Genomic DNA, 13,299 nt, shown 5'->3' with positions numbered 1-13,299 from the left:
CAGCGCTGAGAGCCCTACAGGAAACACTCTATGGTTACAGCACAGCTCTATGCTCCTTTCAGCCCCGCCCCTTAACTTCCGCTTCCCCTCGGTAAAACGGGCTTCTTTCCTGCTTCTTCCCAGCGCTGTGCGTGCACATGGCTCCCCATAACCGTGTGGAGGGTGTGGCAACCTTTTCTTCTTCCCTGAATAAGTTCTTTTTGGTGATGAAATACCTGGTCAGCTTTGGTTACGGCGCACGGGCTGTTGGGAAGGTTCCCGTGGGGCCCTTCAGTGGGACAGAGAAGGGCTGACGGGCAGGAGGTGCCGGGAGAATGAACAGGTAAAGTGAGGCGAGATGACCACGGAGAGACGATAAGATGCCTCATCATGAGCCGAACTCCAGGTCGGGAGGCTGGTCTTTCCCTGCGGAGGCTTTGAAGAGTCTGGGACGGAAAATGACACCAACAAGCGTCCCCCTCTCCACTGGGTCTGCTCACCTCCGGCTTCAGGAGAACTTGCCAGCAGGACCTTCCTGTTTAAAAATAAGAAGGGAGACCAGCCAGCCCTGGGCACTCGCCATGTGACCTCTGTTGGTTCACTTCCGTTAACTTCCATTCACTTCCGTGTTAACTTCTTCAACGCTCAGGACCAGCTCTGAGTAGGATGCATGGTCTCTGCTGTACACAATGGGAAATTGAGGAACAGAAACGCATGAGTCCCTTGATGACAGTGCCTTCGGATGTGCTGAAGTCAGCATTTTATTTGTGAAAAGGTGAAAAGCCAAGATGTCCAGCCCCCAACGTGGGAGTCGAAAGGGGAAGCTCACAGGAAGTCCTGGGGGAAGCTGTTGCCTCGGTGGCTGGTGGGGGGCTTGGTGTTGGTGTTGGTCATGATGGTAGGCGATTGGGAGGAAGAGCTACACCTGGAGCAAGGCGGAGCCAATTGTCAACCATGTTGTATCTGGTTTGATAATTGTTCATGGCAGGAGGGTTAGTCATTCCGTTCTGCCTGGTTCTTTTTTTATGTGTTCCAGTTTGACAGTGACAGCCCCTCTTTTAGCATCTATTTTCTTAAACACGTTGATGACAGAGTCCATGCCTGAATAGATATACTCCAGGTATCTAATAATTATTGACTCTATTGTCAATGGCATCTTTTACAACACCCTAATTTTTGTTTATTGCTGTGACATAGCATTTGATTTTTTTCTAATTTGATTTTGTCTCTAGCAACCTTGCTAACTCTCCTATTAAGGCCCCAAATATATCCATATATACTTGGGATATTTCTATATGTGAAATCATTTATTAAAATAACTTTGTTTTCAATTTTCAAAGCTATATTATTGCCTTTCTAGGACCCAATGCTGCTGCATTAGGTGTGGTATTTGCTGAAGACACCCTCTATCTTGTTAGAGAAATTCTGTGTAGTGGGCTGTGAGTTTTATCATGAAGGCATTTGAAATCACCCAGTCCGAATTGTTTTACTTGTTGAGATTTAATCAGTCAAGGGCCAGTGAGAAACTACAGAAGCCCCACTGTGTATTTCAGCAGCGGGAATTTAATGTAAGGAATTTGTTATGCCCGTGTTGGAACACAAATAGAGCAGAAAGGGAACACAGTTTGGAGGTCCTAACTCTAATCAAAGTACCCAGCCTGAGTTTATAGGTATACTAGAGGTCAGGTGCACGAATTCGTGCACTGGTGGGGTCCATCTGGCCGGCCCTGATGGGGGCCGACTGGTGGTGGGGCCAGCCAGGGTGAGGAGCTGCAGGCCATTTTCCAGCTGGCTCCACTCCCAGATCAGTGCTGGGGGAACTGCTGAGGGGTTGGGTCAGCCAGGGCAAGGATCCACAGTCATTCTGGTCATTCCACTGTTCAGTCGCTGGGCATTTATTATATAGGATAATTGAGATATAATTAACCTATAACTTTTTGCTAGTTCCAAATTGTGAATAGCCCACCACAAGCTGTTAAAATTCTTGTTAATTTCCACCACCACATAGTGTTACACCTTTTTTTCCCCTTATGATGAGAACTTGTAACAAATTTTCTCTTAGCAATTTTCAGATATTCAACACAGTATTATTAACTATATAACTATAGTTCATAATATCAACACATACTATTATTAGCTACAGTCACCATGCTGTATAATATTGTTGGGGTCCAGCCCCAGCAGGTCCAGGGGTTCCCAAAGGTGTGGACGGAGTCGGTGAAGAAGGAATGACATGGAGACAGCATTCAGTTGATCAGCAGCCTAGCCAGGTTCTCTAACCAGGTTCTAGCCAGGTTCTCCAGCCAGGTTCTAGCCAGGTTCAGTCTTTATTGTCCTGTTACATCTGTATTTATACCAGTTGATTTTAGTCCTATCCATTCTATTCTAAAGGTTAGGGCATTTGTTATCTCCATTAAAGGTCACTACTCTATTGTTCTATTAAGCTACAAGGAAGTAACTGAAGGAGATTATCCTAAGTAAAGATTATGTAGCTTAATCGTGATTGTTTGTAGTTAAAGTGATTAATTATCCGCCTAGCACTTAGTTAAGGGGTTTTACTGATTCCCTTCCTTAGTCCTGTTAATCCCTAACTCCAGGGAAAAATCCCTACCTGGGGAAAAAACCTTTCTCGGAGAGGTGACCTTGGTTAAAACACATAGCACTAAGAAGGGGAGCAAACATATTAAGAACAGTATGCCATATACCCCAGGTCCCTTGAAACATATGCTGTGCAGATGTTTCTTCCCTGCAGCGACTGTGTCAAGCAGCAAGGATGGACCGGCTTCCGGCAAATTCCCCCTTTTTTATTTTTTAAATGATAGTGCGTGTAAATCAGCGGTCACCTCTCGGATTGGGTTGTTTAAGACTTGGAAGACCTGTTTGTGACTTTGCCAAGAGGTCAGTCTGAGGCTTAACCCTATATCAGCCCCCCACATACTATGTCCTCATGAATTAATTATCTTATAACTGAAAATGTTGACCTTTTCCTACCCCAACCCCCTCTGCCTCTGGCAGCCACCAGAGTATTCTCTGTATCTATAAGTTTGATTTTTTCAAACTTTCCACACCTAAGTGAGATCATACGGTATTTGTCTTTCTCCGTCTGATTTACTTCACTTATAATGCCTTCATGGTCATCCATGTTGTTGCAAATGACAGGTTTTCCTTTTTTATGACAGAATATTATTCCATTGTACATGTACCATTTCTTCACCCACTCATTTATGGATGGGCACTGAGGATGCTTCCGCATCTTGGCTATTGCAGAAGATGCCAAAGTGAACATGGGCGTACATACATCTCCTCAAGTTTGTGTTTTTATTTCTCCCAAATAATTACCCAGAAGTGGTGTTGCTGGGTCCTGTGGCAGCTCTATTTATAATTTTTGAGGAACTGCCATACTGATTTACTAGTAAGTAGTGGCTGCCCCAATTTACATTCCCACAGTGGGAGGGGGTTCCCCTTTCTGAACATTCTTGCCAACACTTATTTCTTGTCTTTTTTATATCCCAGCTTGAGATTTGCTACATGGTTCAGTGATAGGAATTGTGGGCACAGCCATGGAAATCGTGCTTTCTTTAGTCCGCTGTTTGCACTAGACAATCTTCATTGTAATACGTGAGGAGTCTCGGTGGGTGGTCATTGTAATACATGCATGAGTGGAGCTAGTTACCTCTTATTCATCTGCACCAGAGGCAGGAGAAGACCTGGTTTTGTAGAGCGTGATAGTTGTACAAATGTTGAGATCACTGCTTCAAAACTAATACACAAAGTGGCGCACATGAATTTTTCTGAAATGAGAATACACATCATGTCACAAAAGCTACAATTCTGAAGACCAAAAATAAGACAATTCCGAAAAATTACAGACCGTTCTTATTAGTAGTATGGCATACCTTTCTACAACACCTGCATAACACGCTCCCCACATTTTTTTGACTGATACATTTGATGGACTCTTTATAGGACAATAATCCTGTCATATACTAATATGTGTTAATATCATACACATATTAATTGTTTTAATAGTATATGTATATAGTATAGAGAATAGAAAGAGAATTCTGTGTGTCCTCAGCGTGGTTGAGAGAAATTTCTTTTTTTTTTAAATATATTTTATTTATTTTTTACAGAGAGGAAGGGAGAGAGATAGAGAGTTAGAAACATCGATGAGAGACACACATCGATCAGCTGCCTCTTGCACATCTCCTACTGCGGATGTGCCCGCAACCCAGGTACATGCCCTTGACTGGAATCGAACCCGGGACCTTTCAGTCTGCAGGCCGACGCTCTATCCACTGAGCCAAACCGGTTTCGGCTAGAGAGAGAAATTTCTTTTTCTCCTGTACAGTTTAAGGAACTTACTTCCATTGCACAACTTGTTACTGGGAATGTCTGAAGTGTTTCCCATCACTGTCATATTTGGGAAAACATTGATCAAGTTTCTTTCTTTCATAAAAGAGCAGTAAGATTGCAAGATATGTCCACACATCACTCGAGCCCCTGCTGGGCTTTGAAAAGGGACGGAGCACGTTGAGGGGCCTGAACGTGGAGCTTCCAGAGCTGTAAGGTGGCGAATTTGCTGTCATGTGGAGATCCAACCTCTGAGACTCCCCCTGAAGGAGTGCGATCTGCCTTCACACATCCCGTTCTGACGGAGCCTGTGCGCTGTCGCTGTCCCTCAGACCCTGGGAGACACACATGTGTGCTTCCCGTGTGCCCCGAAAGGCATCAGCTTTTCCCCTGGGTTCCACCCTCCATGAGAGTTGAGTCTAAATTCCTTCTTCCAGCATTTGAGTGATGTGAAGAAATTTTAAAATTACCCTTTTACACAATGGTTTCAGCTGGAGGGTGGATCCCCTGAGTCCCCAGGACCTGTGATGACCACCGTGTCCCCCTGGGGGACCACCCTCTCGACTTACACCTCATCTGTAAGGTGGTCACTTTCAGATTCACATCTGGACATGCCTCTCAACCTCTGGGTCCTCAGTATATTTACATGCAGGGTCAGGAGGGGGAAGGGGAGACAGGAAGATTTCTCAGTCACCACACCCCCTAACTACTGTGTAGGCGAAGTTCCCCTTCCAGGACTATCTACAGTCTCTCCCCCTGGGCTTCCTGTTGGGGCATCCTCAGCTCCACCCCAGAGCTGGCACTTTGCTCCCTGACACAGGGACGTGGACCTGCTCTGTGCTGAGAGAGGCAGACATGGTGCCCCTGCTGCTGCTGCTCCTGCTGTGGGGGGGTGAGTGGGCCCAGGGAGGGGGGTGAGGAAGTGGGAGAGGGATAGGGCTGCCTCTGAGCCTCTGTGTCCCCCTCCCAGAATCTCTGGAGGAGCAGCCAGGCTTTGAGCTCCAAGTGCAGGAATCCGTGACGGTGCAGGAGGGTCTGTGTGTCCACATGCCCTGCTCCTTCTCCTACCCCTGGAGCTCATGGTCTTCCTCTAGTGAACTCTACACCTACTGGTACCGGAAAGAGGACAGCATATGGTACAGTTCACCTGTGGCCTCTAATGACCCAAATAAGCCAGCAAAGGGAGAAACCCAAGGCCGTTTCCTCCTCCCGGACTCCAGGAACAACAACTGTTCCCTGCACGTCAGAGATGCCAGGAGGAGTGACACAGGAATATACATCTTCCGAATGGAGAGAGGAAGTGTGAAATATAATTACCAAGACAAGATGCTGAATTTGCAGGTGACAGGTAAGGCAGGGGCCCTGGAGAGAAGTCTGAGATGTGGAACTTGGTCTTGAAACAGGAACAGGACACTGGACACTCCCTGTCCAGGCTGTGGGCCCTGGGTGGTGGAAGAGACACAGGACCTGGGTGAGCTCAGCCCGAGGCAGGGCCTCTCTCAGGGTCCCACTTCCTGCAGCCCGGGCACCTGCCTTTCTCCCCTGCAGCCCTGACAGAGAAACCCCACATCCGGATTCAGGAGCCTCTGGAGTCCGGCCGCCCCACACAGCTGGCCTGCAGCCTGCCAGGGGCCTGCGAAGGGGGACGACCTCTCACCTTCTCCTGGGAGGGAGCCGCTGTGGACTCGCTGGACCCCCAGAACCGCAGCTCCTCGGTGCTCACCTTCACCCCGAGGCCCCGGGACCATGGCACCAACCTCACCTGTCAGGTGAAACGGGAAGGGTCTCGGTGGACCTCACAGAGAACCATCCAGCTCAATGTCTCCTGTGAGTGTTGGAGGGGGGGCTGGGTCTATGTTGGTAACAGCACTGGCGAGTGTGTGTGTGTGTGTGTGTGTGTGTGTGTGTGTGAGCAGGAGGCTGAGCTATCCTGAGAACACTCATGCATGGATCTGCCTGTAGGTGGGGAGGGGGCCAGAAGGACAGCTCTCCCCCCTTCCCAGTTCCCTCCTTGGCGTTAGGGGTGTCTTCCATCCCACTCCTCCCTCTGAACTGGGGCCATGTTTTTCTATCCCAGATGCCCCACAGAACCTCACCCTAGGCATCACCTTCAGAAACGCCACAGCTAGGCCTGGCCAGTGTGGCTCAGAAGTTGAGCTTCAACCCAGGAACCAAGAGGTCACAGGTTAGAATCTGAGTCAGGGCACATGCCTGGGTGGCGGGCTCTATCCCCAGTCGGGGGCGTGCAGGAGGCAGCCTATTGATAATGTTTCTCATCCATCTTTCCATCCCTCTATCCTTCTCCCTTCATCTCTCTCTCTCTCTCTCTCTAAAAATCAATAAAAACATTTTTTAAAAGAAATGTCACAGATAGTAAAGAACCTCGCCTCTCTGGGCTGGGTCCTGCCCCTCCGGACCATAGTGGAGCAGAGGGGGGAATCTGAGTTTGAATGGGATCAGACTTGGGAAGGGCAAGGACTAAAATTATCACGCTTCCTCGCTTACATCCTGTTGGTGGGTGCCTGTACCTGAGTCCCCCCTACCCCTACTGGTCTTCCTCTCCCTCTCCTTGTCTTCATTTCTCTACCCAAAGCCCTCAAGATTCTGCAGGCCACTTCCCTTTCCATCCTGGAGGGAGAGACCTTGAGGCTGCTCTGTGTGGCTGACAGCAACCCCCCTGCCGAGCTGAGCTGGTTCTGGGGGTCCCCAGGCCGGAACACCACCCCCCTCTCCAGCACCGCGATCCTGGAGCTGCCTCGCGTGGGGCCTGCACAGGAAGGAGAGTTCACCTGCCAAGCTCGGCACCCGCTGGGCTCCCACAGTGTCTCTCTCAGCCTCTCCGTGGTCTGTGAGTGGGGAGACCCCGGGGGGCAGGACAGCTGGGTTCTGGAGAGATTAGAGGCACCGCTGACCCTTCTCCTCGCTCCCCACAGACCCCCCGCAGCTGCTGGGACCCTCCTGCTCCTGGGAGGACCAGGGTCTGCACTGCAGCTGCTCCTCCAGGGCCCAGCCGGCCCCCTCCCTGCGCTGGCGGCTGGGGGCGGGGCTGCTGGAGGGGAACCATGACAACGCGTCCCACGTGGTCACCTCCAGCTCAGAGGGGCCCTGGACCAACAGCTCCCTGAGCCTCCGCGAGGGGCTCAGCCCTGAGGTCAGACTCAGCTGCGAGGCCTGGAATGTGCTCGGGGCCCAGAGCGCCTCTGTCCTGCTGCTGCCAGGTCAGGGCCTGCTGGGGGCAGAGGCCACGGAGAAAGGAGTGGGTCAGAGAGAGGGTTGGGCTCGGGGAGGGGGCTGTGGCCTGGTCAGGGGGGATTCCTAAGACAGGGCCTGCATCTCCTGCCTGAACAGAACCGACAGCGGGTTCTGGGAGGAGGTGGGAAGTGGGAGACCGAGTCCCGCGAGTGGGTGTCTCACCCCCCTCTCCTCTGCAGGGAAGGCGGTTTTCCAGGCGGGAGTGGTTCCTGCGGCTCTGGGAGGTGCTGGAGCCCTGGCCCTGCTGTCCCTGTGCTTGTGTCTCCTCTCCTTTAGCAGGTGAGCCTCTGGGGCAGGAGGTGCCGGGAGCTGTGTGGTAGGGAGCGCCCAGAGATGTCGCTGAATTTCACAAAAACAGAGCTTAGCACACCCAGAGGGGACATTTCTGTGGGGAGAGGGAGTGGCTGCTTTTTCACGGTAACATTTCCGTGTGTTTAAAGGGCACAGTTCAGTGACCCTAGTTCCGTCACAGAGCTGTACACCCAACACCACATCAATTTAAAGTAGTTTTTTTCATTGGCCCCAAATGAAAACATAGAAACGCTAGCCCTGGCAGGCGTAGCTCAGTGGTTAGAGTGTCAGACTGTGACCGAAGGATCCTGGGTTGATTTCTGATCAAGGGCAGAACCTGGGTTGCAGGTTTGGTCCCTGGCCGTGGTCGGGGCACGTGCAGGAGGCAACCAATTCATGTGTCTCTCTCACATCAGTGTTTCTTTCTATTTTTCTTTTCCACCCCCTCCCATCCCTCCCTCACTTCTATTTTCTCTAAAAATCAATGGAAAAAATATCCTCAGGAGAGAATTAACAAAAATAAAATAAAGTAGAAACTCCACATCCATTGATTGTCATCCGCCTTCATCCTCCCCCAGCCCCAGGCAACCACTATTTCTTGTTTCTCCAGATTTGCCCATTCTGATCTTCCATATAAATGCAATTATAAAATACGTGTTTTTTATGACTGACTTCTTTCATATAGCCTGAGATTTCCAAGGTTCATGTTCAGCACTGTATTGCTATTTATTTACAAATGTATTCCATGATACGGATGGGGCACATTTTATTTGTCTGTTCATTCATTGAATATTTGGGTTGCTTGGACTTTTTCGCTGCCATGAATTACTCTGATGATGGCTCGTGCACAAGTCTCTGCGTGTGAGAGGGGCCTTGGTGATGAACATTCAGTCTTGGCCAAACCCCTGGGCATCCAGGGGCGGGATCCTCACCTGCATGTCAGGAGGGTCTCCAAGTCTGGCCTCAGGGTCTGGATGCCTCTGTTGTCCCCACAGGAGGCAAGCAGCCAGGAGACAAAAGGTCACGAATGATGAAGACCCTGTCATGGGCACAGTCACCTGGGTGAGTGACGTGGGTGTCTCCTCATGCGGGTTAGGCGGGGCTAGGCATGTCCATTCAAGGAGTCCACACTGAGCTCCTGAGCAGTTCCCCACACCCGTTCCTCTGTGGCCAGCTGGCCAGGCAGCTGGGAGTCGACTTCTCCCCTTCACCTCCCAAAGCCCATGGTCAGCCTCCTGCCTCAGGCCTGCTGATCACTGAGCCCATCTCACCACTCTGATAGGCCCAGGCTGCCAGAACCATCTCCCCAAAACTATTACTTTCTACCCATTGTGGGCATGTTACTTCACCTCTCCTCACCTCGGTTTCCCCATCTGTAAATGGGGATAAGAGTATCATCCTTACTGCATGTCTGTGAGGATGAAATGTGATTAATAGGCCCTCCATATGGTCTAATCGGTTGTAGTATTCCAGAATTTTAACTGAAGGGGCAAATAGCTGAGTTTATAAGACAGGTGTGTGGAATAAGAGGATGACTGGAAAACTGTTCCTTCAGCCCAACTTCCCCTCGGGACCATGCTGTCTTATTCTTCTCTGACTCCCTACTCTCCTTCACTCAGGGTTCCAAGCAAAAACTTGGGCTAGACAAGCCCCCAAATCAAGGGCTGCCCACAGAGGGTCCCCCTCTGTCAGAGGAACACTGGGAGGTCTACTACGGCAACCTCAGCTTTCATGGGATGAAGCCACGGGAACCTGAGGACCCGGAGACCACCAGCAGCATCAACGAGTACTCAGAGATCTAGGAGACAAGCACATGAGGACTCGCTCAGAGCTCGGTCCTGGCCAGAGGCATCCCAGCCCCTCTCGGGGGAAGAAGTCAGGGACTCATTGCTGAAGCATGAGGACACCTTGTGGCACGATTAACGTTAACTACTGTATGAGCAGCGCAGAAAGAAGACAGGTGACGAGATTACAGAGATGTGGTCTCAAACGCAGGCTTCAGCACATCCCAAGGCAGCGGCCACCAACCACTGGTCCATGGACACTGGTGGTCCATGAGGTCCGAAAGGTTGGCGACCGCCGTCAAGGCAGTGTCATCACGTGGTGATTCACTTCATGTCTCTGTTGCTCAGTGTCCCTTTCTGTGCAGAGGACATGCATTGTGCTCAAAGCTGGTTGTTACAGTAAATAAATCAGCACATGGACATCAACCAACAGAGGTTCGATCACAGACTTGTGCCCAGCACTGACTGGTCTCTTTTTGAACAGGAAGGTCCTGCTGGCAAGTGCTCCTGAAGCCAGGGGTGAGCAGGCACAGTGGACAGGGTGACAGCTTGTTGGTGTCATTTTCCATCCTGGAATGCTTCAGAGCCTCCCCAGGGAGAGGCCACCCTCCCGACCTGGAATTTGGTTCATGAAATAGTTTCTTATCACTTCTCTGGGGTCATCTGGCCTCACTTTTACCTGTTTGTTCTTCCAGCACCTCCTGACCGCCAGGCCCTCCCTTGTCTCATTTAAGGGCCCCACGGGGATCTTGCCAACAGTTTGGGGACCATACCCAAAGCGGACCAGGTACTGCATCACCAAACATGGTACAGGGTTCCAGGGCAGGATGAATAGGGAAACGGAGACGGGAAAGTTAAAGGAGGCCAGACAGTGTGGGCAGTTTGCAGCCAGCTTGTAACTGACAAGCCATCATCTTCTCCAGCCAAAGACACTTGAGAGAAAATGGTTAAAAACCTTCCTAACGAGAGCATGCAGGAAGGGAGGGAAAAGGGGAAAAGGAAAAAAAAGGACAGCTTTACTCCCTAAGCAGAGAAGACAGTATTATGTTGTAAATCAGCGAGCCTAACAGAAGACGTCTTAATAAGCCAGTGAATTTGGAGTCTTTTATTACGCTAGCAGGCCCAGACTGCTTCTGAAGTCTGAGCAAAGCAACATGGAGGAACTTCTCCCTTTATATCCCCCTTAGTCCCTTTGGCTCCCAAATATAGCGTTTCTGGACCTCTGCAAGTTTTCAAAGAGCCCCATGTGTGCTTAGTAGATATCACGCAGGAAGCCTGTAACCTTGTGTACGACTCAGTTCTATTCAGATAACTAACACACCTGGCATGAGAGTGTGGGAGTATCAGTCCCTAGCCTACAAGGTCAGACAGCTATGCTGATCTTCCCTATTATTCAAGTAAACTAAAAAGCATATGTTTACAGAAACTAATAAGCAGAGTTAATGAACAGAATAAGGGAATGTCTAAGAATAGCAGAGTTGACTCACAGAACAAGGGACCATCTAAAATAGCAGAGAATTTCAAACAGCAGTTTTACAAAAGAGAGATTACTGTGTTTCACCAGCAGTCTCAAGGCCTGGCAAGATAAAGCTGCCAGATGCTTCTCATGAATTCTGGGGAGGCCACTGCAATGTAAAAAAGGACCTTGAGAATGAATCTGTACCAAGATATTCAGCAAAGGAATTTTGAAACCTATCGACAGGAGGGTATACAACCCCTCAGACCAGCTCACTTTTCTAAATTGGCCAGAAAAGCCCATCTGTGCTCCAAGCCGGATGAATTACGACAGGTTTGCATGCTTTGCTTTTTCAATAAAGGTGCACGCTTTCATTGCTTTAATGAATTGGCTTTTCACAGCGCAGGCAAGGTCTTTGGTACAAATTCATTTACAGGAGGAGACAAGGATGGAGGTCAGGAGCAGCCCTCTCCCACTGACTCGGGGGGCTGTCCGGTCACATCTCTCCGGTGTTAGTGCCTCTGGCAAAAAGGACTTATTCACGCAAAAAGAAAGCGTTGCCTAAGGCGAGCCACGTGCACACGTTGAGCAAGGCAGAGAAGCGGGAAGGAAGCCCTTTTTAGAGGGGAAGCGGAAGTTAAGGGGCGGGGCTGAAAGGACCATAGAGCTCTGCTGTAACCATAGAGTGTTTGCTGTAGGGCTCTCAGCACTGCAGGGGGCGCAAGACAGCGCCTCCCACAGGCCCTCCTGATTGCTGTCCGGGTGGCAAATTTGGAGCAGCCAGAGAGCTGACCCTGACTCTCTCCTACACACACCCCTTCCTGACTCCTTGGCTTTAGACAATACATCACAGGCACCTTCCCCCGGCATTGATCTACTCACCCACCCTCTCCCCGTGGCCCTTTTCCTTAAATCCTCCACGACGGTTTGTACAAAAACCATGGCCATTTGAGACCCCTCTCCTGGAGGCCACACCTCCTCGCTTGCTTTCACCTGGTGCACACCTTCATGTCTTCAAACCTGCCCGTCAGCCCTTCTCTGTCCCACTTCAGGGCCCCACAGGCATCTTCCCAACAGCCCGTGCGCCATAAACAAAGCTGACCAGGTATTTCATCACCAAAAAGACTTATTCGGGGAAGAAGAAAAGGTTGCGACACCCCCCACACAGTTACAGTGAGCCACGTGCACCCACAGAGGCCGGAAGCAGCAGGAAGGAAGCCCGTTTTACCGAGGGGAAGCGGAAGTTAAGGGGCGGGGCTGAAAGGACCATAGAGTGTCTCCTGTAGGGCTGTCAGCACTGCAGGGGGTGCGAGAGCGCCTCCCACAGGCCATCCTGATTCCTGTCTCGGTGGCACATTTGGACAAACCAGAGGGATGACCCTGACTCTCTCCTACACACACCTCGCTTCCTGACGCCCGGGCTGTAGACAATACATCATAGGCACCTACCCCTGGCATTGATCTACTCACTCCCCCTCTCCCCGTGGCCTTTTTCCTTAAATCCTCCACGCCGGTTCGTACAAAAATCATTGCTATTTGAGACCCCTCTCCTGGAGGCCACACCTCCTTGCTCGATTTCATCTGGTGCACACGTTCATGTCTTCAAACCTGGGTGCTTGGACAGGCTTGAATTGAGAGGGTGGACTGAAGAAAGAGTGCATATCCTTTCCCCTCTAAAGGTGAACTAATTAATTTTTTTAAAGAAAGTTCTAGAATGAATGCAGCCAAAAATTCGCCAGCAGTACTGTGGCTAGCGTAAGTGCCTAACAATAAACTTTTTTTAATCCTCATCAGAGGAGATTGTTCCTGATTTTTTAGAAAGGAGGGAAGAGAGAGAGAGAAACATTGATGTGAGAGAGAAACATCAGTTGGTTGTCTCCCATATGTGCCCCGACTGAGAATCTAAGCTGAAACGTAGGTATGTGCCTTGACTGGGAATTGAACCCCCAACCTTCTGGTGTACTAGAGACAATGCCCCAACCAGCTGAGCCACACTGGCCAAGGCACAATAAATTCTTTTGATTGTAAGTGCCTGACATTAAGCTATTGATTGCCAAGGCATCCATTTCAATGGCAACCATATTGCCAACTACATAAACAGCCAGGTTGCCCCTCTAATGAAGTTCCCTTTTTTGTTGTTGTTTGTTAATCCTCACCTGAGGATTTTTAGAGAGAGTGGAAGGG

General features: G+C 50.0%; 1 protein-coding gene across 1 annotated transcript; it reads left to right on the top strand.

Annotated features, from left to right (window-relative positions):
- The first annotated feature begins 5,336 nt into the window (after window positions 1–5,336).
- LOC138999442 (sialic acid-binding Ig-like lectin 5) lies at window positions 5,337–10,089 on the top strand. The gene is made up of 8 exons (XM_070401536.1): window positions 5,337–5,680; window positions 5,881–6,159; window positions 6,410–6,517; window positions 6,926–7,180; window positions 7,266–7,550; window positions 7,764–7,863; window positions 8,871–8,937; window positions 9,495–10,089. Exons 1-8 carry the CDS (start codon window positions 5,380–5,382, stop codon window positions 9,675–9,677), a joined length of 1,578 nt encoding a protein of 525 aa, XP_070257637.1. The 5' UTR covers window positions 5,337–5,379; the 3' UTR covers window positions 9,678–10,089.
- The last annotated feature ends 3,210 nt before the right edge of the window (window positions 10,090–13,299 follow it).

This window comes from Myotis yumanensis, unplaced genomic scaffold, assembly GCF_028538775.1.
Source record: "Myotis yumanensis isolate MYYU_CA2020_CCGP unplaced genomic scaffold, mMyoYum1.0.hap1 SCAF_23, whole genome shotgun sequence".
In the NCBI taxonomy this organism is placed as follows: Eukaryota; Metazoa; Chordata; class Mammalia; order Chiroptera; family Vespertilionidae; genus Myotis; species Myotis yumanensis.
The sequence above is the reverse complement of the archived record's forward strand: the minus strand, read 5'-3'. Positions and strand labels throughout refer to the sequence as shown.

Excerpts from the sequence above, each read along its gene's own strand:
- LOC138999442 (XM_070401536.1), top strand. The coding sequence starts at position 5,380 with ATGCCCTGCTCCTTCTCCTACCCCTGGAGCTCATGGTCTTCCTCTAGT. Across the intron at positions 7,551-7,763 it reads CTCTGTCCTGCTGCTGCCAG|GGAAGGCGGTTTTCCAGGCG; the intron begins GTCAGGGCCTGC and ends TCTCCTCTGCAG. Across the intron at positions 7,864-8,870 it reads TGTCTCCTCTCCTTTAGCAG|GAGGCAAGCAGCCAGGAGAC; the intron begins GTGAGCCTCTGG and ends TTGTCCCCACAG.